Source organism: Carlito syrichta, unplaced genomic scaffold (genome assembly GCF_000164805.1).
Source record: "Carlito syrichta isolate Samal-C Ts95f unplaced genomic scaffold, Tarsius_syrichta-2.0.1 Scaffold308016, whole genome shotgun sequence".
NCBI lineage: Eukaryota > Metazoa > Chordata > Mammalia > Primates > Tarsiidae > Carlito > Carlito syrichta.
In genome coordinates, this window is record NW_007252112.1 from 142,235 (window position 1) to 154,019 (window position 11,785).

General features: G+C 38.6%; 1 protein-coding gene and 1 pseudogene across 5 annotated transcripts in view; one reads left to right on the forward strand and one right to left on the reverse strand.

Moving 5' to 3' along the window:
- The first annotated feature begins 4,279 nt into the window (after window positions 1–4,279).
- On the forward strand, window positions 4,280–4,617 carry LOC110596253 (annotated as a pseudogene).
- Window positions 4,618–8,402: 3,785 nt separating this feature from the next.
- The window catches only part of STAG2 (stromal antigen 2), a 154,715-nt gene continuing 151,332 nt past the window's right edge, over window positions 8,403–11,785 (reverse strand). For 3 of the 5 annotated variants that reach the window (XM_021715918.1, XM_021715917.1, XM_021715919.1), the window contains one exon: window positions 8,403–10,325. In XM_021715918.1, the coding sequence (XP_021571593.1) occupies window positions 10,302–10,325 (24 nt within the window). In that variant the 3' untranslated portion in view covers window positions 8,403–10,301. The remainder of the gene's footprint in view (window positions 10,326–11,785) is intronic. The other 2 variants (XM_021715915.1, XM_021715916.1) reach the window with 2 other exon arrangements.

Here is an 11,785-nt window from a genome sequence, read left to right on the forward strand (position 1 = left end):
ATCGTCTGAGCCTAGCAGGTTGAGGTTGTGGTGGCTGTGAGTGTGCAACAGAGTGAGACTCTGACTCAAAAAAAAACAAAACTACCATATGATCCAGCAGTTCCACTACAAGGTATATATAATGCAAGTATGGTTCAGCATATGCAAGTAATTAAATGTGATGAATCACATTAACATAATGAAAAACAAAAATCATATGATCACCTCAATAGAAAAAGCATTTGACAAAATCAAACATCTGTTTACAATAAAAACTGTCAACAAATTAAATACAGAAGGACTGTACCCCAATACAATGAAGGCCATATATGACAAACTCACAGTTAACAGCAAACTCAATGGTGAGAAGTTGAAAACTTTTCCTCTAAGATCAGGAACAAAACAAGAATATCAACTCTTGCCACTTGTATTTAACATAGTACTAGAAGTCCTTACCAGAACAATTAGGCAAGAAAAAGAAATAAAAGGTATTCAAGCCAGGTGTGGTGGCATATGCCTGTAGTTTCAGCTACTCAGGAGGTTAAGGCAGGGGACTGATTGAGCCCAACCTGGGTAACATAGTGAGACTGTTTCAAAAAATAATAAATAAAAGGTAAATAAAATGCTAAACTGTCCCTCTTTGCAGATGACATGATCTTATATATGGTATTTAGAAAAACCTAGAGACTCTACCACAAACCTGTTAGAATAAATAAATGCAGTAAAGTTGCAGGATACAGAATCAATATATCAGTGATATTTCTATACACTAACAACAAACTACTCAAAAAAAATCAAAATCCTATTTACAATAGCTGCCAAAAAAGAAAATACTTAGAAACAAATTTAACCAAGGGAGTAAAAAATCTGTACACTAAAAACAATAAAAGAGTGACCGAAGAAGTTGAGATAACACAAAGATATTCCATGTTCATGGTTTGGAAGAATATTATTTAAAAATCCATACTACAAAAAGTGATCTCCAGATCAATGCAATCTCTACCAAAGTTGCAATGAAATTTTTCACAGAAATAGAAAACAATCTTAAAATCCATATGGATAGAGCCACAAAAAGACCCTAGATAACCAAAGCAACCTTGAGCAAAAAGAGCAAAGCTGAAGGCATTTTACTACCTTCAAAATATACTACAAAGCCATAATAATCAAAGTAGTATGGTGCTGGCATAAAAACAGACATGTAGCTGGGAGCAGTGGCTCACACCTATAATCCCAGCACTTTGGGTGGTGGAAGTGAGAGGACTGCCTGAGTCCAGGGATTCAAGACCAGCCTGGGCAACTTGGTGAGACCTCATCTCTACAATAAATTTTAAAAAATTAGCTAGGCATGGTGGCGTGTGCCTGTGGTTCCTGCTACTTGGAAGGCTGAGGCAGAAGGATCACCTGAGCCCAGCAGGACGAGGCTGTGGTGGCCGTGACCATGTCACTGCACTCCAGTCTGGGCAACAGAGTGAGACTCTGATTTTAAAAGAAAGCAAAAATAAACAAATGGAATTACATCAAAGATAACCTATGGAGAGGGAGAAAATATTTGCAAACCATTCACCTGATAAGGGGTTAATATACAAAATACATAAGGAATTCATACAACTGAATACCAGAAAAACATCCTGATTTTAAAATGGACAAAGGACCTGAATAAATAGTTCTCAAAAAAAAAAGGTATAAAATGATTAACAGGTATATTAAAAGGTGCTCAACATCACTAGTCATCAGGGAAATGTAAATTATCCCACACCATTTAAAATAGCTACTATGAAAAAGACATTTTTTAAAGTGTTGGTGAGGATATGGAGAAAAGGGAACCCTTGTGCACTGTTAGTGAAAATGTAAAATAGTACAGCCATTATGGAAAACAGTACGGAGGTTTCTCAAAATATTAAAAATAGAACTACTATACGATCCAGCAATCCCACTACAAGGTATATATAAAAAGAAAGGAAATCAATATGTTGAAGAAATACCTGCACTTCCAAGTATATTGTAGCATTACTCACCATAGCCAAGACAACCTAAATGTTCATCTAGGGATGAGTGGATAAAGAAAATGTGGTTTATATAGACAATGGAATATAATTCAGCCTTTTTTTTTTTTTTTTTTTTAGTAGGAATCTCACTCTGTCACCCAGGCTGAAGTGCAGTGGCATGCTCACAGCCACCACAGCCTCGACCTGCTGGGCTCAGGCAATCCTTCCACCTCAGCCTTCCAAGTAGCTGGAACTACAGGCATGAGCTACCACTCCTGATTTTTTGATTTATTGTAGAGAAAGGTCTCACCAAGTTGCCCAGGCTGGTCTCAAACCCCTGAGCTTAGGCAATCCTCTTGCCTTGGCCTTCCAAAGTGCTGGGACTACAGGCTTGAGTCACCGTGCCCAACCTATATCAGCTTTTAAAAGAAGGAAATCTTGCCATCTGTGACAACATGGATGAACCAGGAGGATGTTAAGTAAAATAAGTCAGGCACAGAAGGACAAATACTGCATGATCTCGCCGTGGAATCTAAAATAATTGAACCTATAGAAGTATAGAATGGTGGTCCTCAGGGGCTAAGGTTAAGGAAAGTTGGAAAGATGTTGGTTAAAGGATGCAAAATTTCAGGTAAAAGGAGAAATAAGTTCAAGAGACCTATTGTACAACATGGTGACTAACGTTAATAATATATATAATCTACTGAGAGATTTTAAGTATTCTCACGACAAAAATAAGTGAGATAACACATGTTAGCTTAATTTAGCTATTCCGCAATGTATACATAATTCAAAACATACAAATACAATATAAATACAAGTATACAATACAAAGAACTAAATATAATCAACTAAAATAATTAAAAATAAAAAATAAACTTATAGTAGCTGGCTTTTTCATTTTTCACAACGGTAAAGCCTAATGTGACTAGAACACCCATATTATTAAACAAATCAACTTATCACAATTCATTTAAAGGCATCCTGCTACTACTTTGGATCTTTGCCAATTCTGAGAACATCACATATAAAACAAAAACACTTAAGCTACCAAAGGTATCAGTTGTGAATGCCCCTATTTTTTTTGAGTTGGAATCTCACTGTCACCCAGGCTGGAGGGCAGTGGCACGCTCCCGGCCACCACAGCCTCAACCTGCTGGGCTCAGATGATCCTTCTGCCTCAGCCTTCCAAGTAGCTGGAACTACAGGCATGCACCACAATGTCCAGCTAATTTTTTGATTTACTGTAGAGATGAGGTCTTGTCAAGTTGCCTAGGCTGGTCTCGAACCTGCAGGCTCAGGCAATCCTCTCACCTCGGCCTCCCAAAGTGTTGGGATTACAGGTCTGAGCCACTGCACCCATCATGTAGCAACTTTATTCATAATAGCCCTCCCCCCAAAAGAGGAAACAACCCAAATGTCTATCAACCACTGAATAGATTAACAAATTGTAGCATATCCATAGAATGCAATACTACTCAGGAATCAAAAGAATAAACTGTTGATACATGCACCATGGATGGATCTCAAAAAACATGCTGAGTGCAAGAATACTATATGATTCCACTTATATGACATTCCAGAACAGCCACATTTATTTTTGTATTTTTCCATAGAGACGAGGTCTCACTCTGTTGCCCAGGCTGGTCTCAAACTCCCAGACTCAAGCAATTCTCCTGCCTCAGCCTCCCAACGTGATGGGATTACAGGTGTGAGCTACCCTGCCTGGCTCAGAATAGCCAAATTTAATCTATTATGGAAAGAAACTTAACAGCTATTGTCTCCAGAAAGAATGGAAGCACAGATTGGTTAAAGAGCATAAAGGAACTTTTTGGGTTAATGGTAATGTTCAGTTATCTTTGATGGGGTTTGGGTTAAACAGCTGTAAGCCTTTGTCAAACAGCAAATATATACTTTGTATATTCACTGTATATAAATTTTACACCAAAAGAATAAAAAACGGTAAATACATATTAAACTTTCAGTCAGGTGTGATGGTGCACACCTGTAGTCCTAGCTACTCCGGAAGCTGAGGCAAGAATATCACTTGAGCACAGGAGATTTGAGGTTACAGTGAGCTATGATCTCACCCCTGCACTCCAGCCTAGGTGACAGAGCAAGCTGCTGTGTCAAAACACACACACACACACACAACTTTTAGTGATATGCATGCTAAAGTATTTAGAATGCAGCGTGTCCATGTTTGCAACTGACTTTGAAATATGTAAGACAGTGGAAACTCCTTCCTTTCTCACTCCCTGGCCATCTTAGCGGCTGCTCTTGGTTGGGGGACGTACTGTACCTAAGGCAGGAAGATGGTGGCCACAAGGAAGATGAAAAAGTCTCTGGATCTAGGCTCCAATTCATTATGAAAACTGGAAAGTATGTGCTGGGGTACAAACAGATTCTGAAGATGATCAGACAAGGCAATGCGAAATTGGTTCACCTCGTCAACAACTGCTCGGCTTTGAAAAAATCCGAAATAGAGTACTATGCTATGTTGGCCAAAACTGGTGTCCATCACTACAGTGGCGATAATACTGACTTGGGCACAGCATGCGGAAAATACTACACAGTATGCACACTGGCTATCATTGATTCAGGTGACTCTGATATCATTAGAAGCATGCCAGAACAGACTGGTGAAAAGTAGGCCATGCAAAATTGACTTTAATAAAACGTAGCAGAGTTTGTTTAAAAAAATAAATACATGACAGATTGATAGTTTTAATTAGGCTGGGCACAGTGGCTTATGCGTGTAATCCCAGCACTTTGGGAAGCCAGGGCAGGAGGATCACTTGAACCCAGGAATTTGAGACCAGCCTGGGCAACATAGCAAGACCCCATCTCTACATTTTTTTTTAAATTAGCCAGGCAAAAGCCAAGTAAAGTTTGATCACTGTGAAGTTCAACTTTGTTGTATGTGTGAAAATTCTCATAATGTCAGGGGAAAAGTTCAACTCAAGTGTCAGCCTTTTATGAAGATTCCCCAAGCACAGCCACTGCTTTTGTCCCTCCTCTGTGCTCTCATAACACCCAATAAAAACATTGTACAGGATGGGCTCGGTGACTCAGCCTGTAATCCCGCGCCTTTGGGAGGCTGAGATGAGTGGATTGCCTGAGCCCGCGAGTTCGACACCCACCTGGGCAGCGAGACCTCATCTCTACAATAAATCAAAAAATCAGCCGGGCGTGGTAGCACATGCCCGTAATTCTGGCTACTCGGAAGGCTGAGGCAGAAGGATCGCCAGAGCCCAGCAGGTCGAGGCTGTGGTGGCCAGGAGCGGCCACTGCACTCCAGTCTGAGCGACAGAGTGAGACTCCAACTCAAAAAAAAAAAAAAAAAACCACAAAAAAACATTGTACAGGCCGGGCATGGTGGCTCAAGCCTGTAATCCCAGCACTTTGGGAGGCTGAGGTAAGGGGGTTTTGCCTGAGCCCACACGTTCAAGAACAGCCTGGGCAACTTGGCGAGACCTCTTCTCTACAATAAATCAAAAAATTAACCGGGCATGGTACTGCGTGCCTGTAGTTCTGGCTACTTGGAAGGCTAAGACAGAAGGATCGCCTAAGCCCAGCAGGTGGACGCTGGGGTGGCCATGAGCGTGCCATTGCACTCCAGTCTGGGTGATGGAGTGAGACTCCAATTCAAAAATAAAAATAAAAAATTGTACTTCATTTTATTAAATTTGTATCTGCATCCCAATCCCCAGCAGAACTGTAAGCAAATTCAAAACAAATTGTCTTGGTCTTTGCCTTCTCAGCAGCACAAAGTCAGGCACACACTAGTCAAAAAGATTTGTTGACCTGAAATGGTATTTATTTAGTGATCGCCTGGTGTATCACCTGGTTTCCTCATAACCAAAGGCCTCGTGCTATGTTGGCTCATTTTCTTTTGCTGAATCATCAGAGCTATGAGGAAAATGTATGATTTGGTACTCATCCATGTGAATCCTTCCAAGTTCCCTTTCTGGTAGAATACTGAAAACCTCTTTTCTAGATTATCCTACTCTTCTCCCCCAAGTTTCCCAACTGTTAGCACAATTAACTGTAACTATTGATGGGCTCAGATTTAACTTATAACTTTTTCATAGAAGCCAGCTGGGTAGCATATTATGGACAATGATTATTCATACCACTCAATTCTATAGCCAGCTGAACTCCTCAGAGATGCACTATGGCATGATGAACAATGTACCATTTTCTTTTTTCTTTTTTCCAGTCAGAGTCTCACTCAATCACCCAGGCTGGAGTGCGGTGACACTCTCATGTCCACCGCAGCCTTGACCTGCTGGGTTCCAGCAATCCTTCCACCTCAGCCTTCCAAGTGGCCGAAACTACAGGCACACACCATCATGCCCAGCTAATCTTTTGATTTATTGTAGAGACAAGTTCTCTCCATGTTGCCCAGGCTAGTCTTAAACCCCTGGACTCAGGCAGTCCTCTCGCCTTGGCCTCCCAAAGTGCTGGAATTACAGGCTTGAGGCACTGCGCCTGGCCCATACCATTTTCTTTATGTAATTATGTTATCCTTGTGTTATCAAGTAGTTTCAATGTTTGCTGGGATTTCAAGTAGCCTGACTGCCTGGACGGAAACACCAACTCTATCATTTACTAGCCACATAACCTTTTAAGGTATTTACATTTCTGTGCTTCATTTTCCTCGCCATTTTTTGAGTCGGAATCTGTCACCTAGGCTGGAGTGCAGTGGCATGCTCACGGCCACCGCAGCCTCAACCTGCTGGGCTCAGGCAATCCTACTGCCTCAGCCTTCCAAGTAGCTGGAACTACAGGCACGGGCCACCAGGCCCGGCTAATTTCTCACCTCCTTTTGATTTAAAATGTGGCAGCGGGGGTGGGGGGTAGCAGAGATTGGGGGAGTATAACATGTATCACCTTTTATTATGCCGTTTAATGAGTTATTACATAAACTACTTAAAACAGTGCCTATTAGCTATCATTTAATATGTTCAGTTCTGAACTACCAATGACAGAGGACAACTCTTCTAAGATGATCTACAAACTAGGCCAAATAAACAATGTGCTAACGTTACACTGATATGAATCCGTTTTGGAGCACAATGCAAATCTTAACACACTGAGGAGTTTTGAATAAGAATTCAATTAGTACATTCTTTTTCTAATGCTGGCTTTTACCTCCCTGCCATGAGCCCCTTATCAAAGGTAGGTTTCTCTTTCTCCACTTCAGTACACCCTGTTAGTTTCCTTCCCGGCACTTATTGCAAATGTATTTATTTTGTACCCCCCACTGGATCTGTGAAGGAGAAACCTATATGACTAGCATACAAGGGAGACCCCCCCCCCAAAACCAGAATTTATTTATAAAAAAGTGTATATTCTTACATGTCTAAACTTCAGTTACCTTCAAAGTACTCTCCTTTTGATGCAATACACCTGAGATGCTTTTTCCACTTCTCAAAAGTTTTTGAACTTGTCAATTTTGATGCTTTTTGGTGCTTCCACCATTTTTTGTTTCACCACTTCCAAATGGGCCAAACGTTTCCCTCTGAGGACTTTTTTTCATTGAGAACAAAAAAATGTCATTCAGGGTGAGAATGGATGAATTAGGAAGTGTGGGCATGGGGGTCATGCCATTTTTGGTCAAAAACTGCTGAACACTCAGCACAGTGTGGACAGGTGTGTTGTCAAGATGGCAGAACCAGTCACCTGCTCACCACAACTGAGACATTTCTTCCACAAATCATGATGCAACCTTCTCAAAACTTTTCAGATAAAAATTTTGATTGACCATTTGAACCAGAGGAACAAATTCCAAGTGCACTACAAGGGGCTCGCCCTCCAAAAGATAATTTAGTAGTAGGCACTCAAATGTGTCCTGTGTGAACAATGTAGACATTTGAAAGTGTTTAACCCATACCACATAACGATGAAAGCAATAATGACTAGATGTTTCTATTTTAAAGTAATACCCTAGACTGGGCATGGTGGCTCACGCCTGTAATCGTAGCACTTTGGCAGGCCAAGGCAAGAGGACTGATTGAGGCCAGGAGTTCAAGAGCAGCCTAGGCAACATAGTGGGACCCCATCTCCACAAAGTGTTTAAAAGTTAGGTGTGGTGGTGTTCTCCTGTAGTCCCAACTACTCGGAAGGCTAAAGTGGGAGGAACATCACTTGAGCCCAGGAGTTCAAGGCTGCAGTGAGCTTTGACCTGCCGCTACATTCCAGCCTGGGCAATAAGCAAAACCCCATCTCTAAAAAAATTTAATTTAATTTAATTTAAAAAAAACCTAGTTAGGGGTTTAGTCTCATTTAAAAAAACATATAATTTATTTAAAATATAAAATGGTGGTGTTCTCTATTAATTATTCCCCCAAACACATTAAAATGTGATAACATATAATTTGCAAGCCATTTATTGCCACCCTCCCCTCTGAGTATAAAAGAAAACATACAACATGATGTAGGTTTATTTTTATTCAAAAAGTTACTGTCTCAAGACATAAATACAAATCAGAAAACAGTACAATTAGGACAATAGAATGTGGAGGACAACAGGTTAGAGTAATATATAAAACATTTTTAGCTGGTTGAAAACAAAGCTGTAAGAACTGCTTTCACAAAGAAGTACTCCTTTCAAGAGTGAGAAAAAAAATCAACTTAGGTTTAAAATCATATATACAGTCCTCTCAGCAGTTCTAGTAAATGCAGTGGTGTGTAAAACAACATAGGCAATACTTTTGCACATAACAATATTTGTTGATGGAAAATCTGTTAGACAAGTGTGGTTTCATTTGTTATTAACCATGATTTAATAAAATAATTGTATTTTATCATGATCTTTTTTTATCTAACCTATGGTTTTTGGCTACCACAGCCCAATGCTTGATTTCTGACTCTAGTAACTGAAAGCCTTTTGGTATTCACCCATCTGAAGATATTCTTGTATTGCAAGCATATTAAGGCATGGAATGATTAAAATAATATACCTCAAGAACTGAGAGACGACTGACAAAAGATAGATACACATGTAATATAAGTTAATATTTTGTTTTAAACGATGTCTAGCTGCCTAAGCCTCGCAAAATGAGTTGATGTCAAAATGGCAAGTAGCCACTTTCTGTTTTAAACTAGTTTATTTGTGAAAGGACATAAAATGAAGTTTAAAGCTTAGCTTTCAAAGAATATTATGGGTTATGAATTCTATTATCCCATCTAATTTACATACAGAGGAAATGTACTGTAACCTGTTAGAAGTATCTTTAACCTGAAGACTGCTTGCAAAGACAGATAGATAAAACAATATAAAATACAAATTTAAAAATCATTTTAAAGCATGAACATTCATGCTTTTCTATTTTTAAACATTGTTAAACTTTCAATATATTTCTGAAACCTCATAATTTTAAGTTGGAATTTAAAAGTAAGAAAAAACTAAACAAACTGCGCAATTATAAAATCAGCACCAATTTATATATATATATAATTTTATTTAAAATTTAGATCCCTATTCCCACACTCTAATAAGCTGTATAATTTTTGTTTAGAATTTTTCTGCAAACATACTACAATAAGCTTCTTTTATTTGGAGACAAAATACAGTGGCACTACTGGAAGGAATATCACAACATTACATTTTTATCTTAAAGGACAAGCAAACTTTCAGGGTTGATAACGGGATAAGCATGTTTGAGACTGGTTACCTTCTGGCAGTTCACTGCATCTGGATATTTCTGAAAAGTATAGAGAAGCTCTTGGATTTTAAAAATATCTTAAAATACTTTTAGATGAAAAAATTGTAAAAGTTCTGCTTATAAGTTTACTTTTCTCCACAATTACAATATTTAAAACAAAGTCTTGTTGATTGATGTTTTAAGCATTTAAATTTAGAATGCCAAAAACAATTCTATCCTACAATTTCAGGGTGGGGGAATAAAGTCATCCTTAACGTTGTTTCTTGGATGTAAACAGAAATCCAGCAGAGGTCATCATTATTTAGTACAACCAGTAAATAAATGTGAGAGGATTCATAATCTGTACCAAACGCCTCCTCAGATTGTTATTTTTTTTTAAAAAGCATGAAATAATTGATTCAAAAGCCAACTAACAGCGCATAAATAAAATATTTACTTTCTAAGAAAAACTGTAGCTTATCATCAAATTGTTTACTTGTCCTTTACTTTTTTCAGGCAAACAAAACTGCCCCTCAATGCACTTGATCTTGGTAAGCATAAGCACGTCATATTCTCCTTAGAGAAAAATCTGTACAGAATTTCACTGTATCTACCACACTTTATCTTAAAATTTCCTCTTCCACTTAGAAAATGACTTCACCACAGATTTAATTGTGTACTGGTATTAAAACATTGACACTCCAAGAACCTAATGAGAGAGGGGGGGAAAAAATTCATTAAAATAGTCATTCATTTCTTCATAAAAATATATCTGTAAAATATTAGATTAATGCTTTATTAAGTTAAAATAACATGCTAATAAAATCACTTTGAAAACATTCTCTCTTCAAATTTGTAATTCTAAAATTAAATTGACCATCAATAAGTAGTAAAATAACATCAGGACTAATCAAGATGTTACTTACCTCAACAAATATAACTAAGGGTAGGGACTTTGGCTTAATTATGTTTACATATACCTCTGCCCTGAACATAGGCACTCAAACATAGGCAGCATTTGTTGAATAAACGAATGTGCTTCCTCACACATACCTCTAAGCACAGGTTATTTGGGAAGAGTTTAAGAGAGTCTTGCAAAGTTGAACATTTGCACCATGAAGTGGGTATAGTTTTAAAAGAGGCATTTGACAATGCAGACCAAAAATATCCAAGAATGAGTATTTAGAAAGCAGGAAGCTTTCTTTTTGAGTTGGAGTCTCACTCTGTTGCCCTGGTTGGAGTGCAGTGATACGCTCACACCCAACGCAGTCTCAACCTGCTGGGCTCAGGCAATCCTCCCATCTCAGCCTTCCAAGTAGCCAAAACTACAGGCATGTGCCACCATGCCTGGCTAATTTTTTGATTTATTGTAGAGATGAGGTCTCACCACGTTGCCCAGGCTGGTCTCGAACCCATGGGCTCAGGCAATCCTCTCACCTCAGTCTCTGAAAATGCTGGAATTATAGGCGTGAGCCACCGCACCTGGCCCAGGAAGCTTGCTTTAGAAAATCTGTTCTGAGTGAATTAAACAGAACCTCAAATTTTAATAAATCTTACAGTTGGGAAAAGAATGTTAGGTATAATCTAATAATTACCTGTCATTAAAAGTAAAAGCAGATGAGTGAAGGAACCCCTCCGTTCATTAAACAAGAATGCTATATAACTGCTAGCACATATACTAAAAGTTGTTCAATTAAAATTATAGCACCTATTATGCAAATTAAGTAATATTTTAGAATACTATAATGAGCTAATTATAGCAAAGCCACGAGATGAGATTGAGATCACAAAGGGATCCTACTTGTGTCTCATTTGAACAAGTCACATAACTCATGCATTGTTTTGATGTGAAGAAATTGCGTATTTTCAGACCAAGAAACAAATTCTAACTGTAACTTCTTTGTAATAAATTACCAAGTAAAGTGTGTGGAATCCCAAATAGTGAAAACAAAGAGGATCCATGGCCCCATTTCTTATTTGTTCACTCACCATTAACAACTCTACTACTCATCCCTTGTCCTTCCATAACCTCCAGCAAGCTTCAGGTTTCTCCTTTGTTGATTAGAGTCAGATTTTATTTTATTTTATTTATTTATTTATTTATTTTGAGTTGGAGTCTCACTCGGTCGCCCAGACTGGAGTGCAGTGGCCGCTCCCGGCCACCGCAGC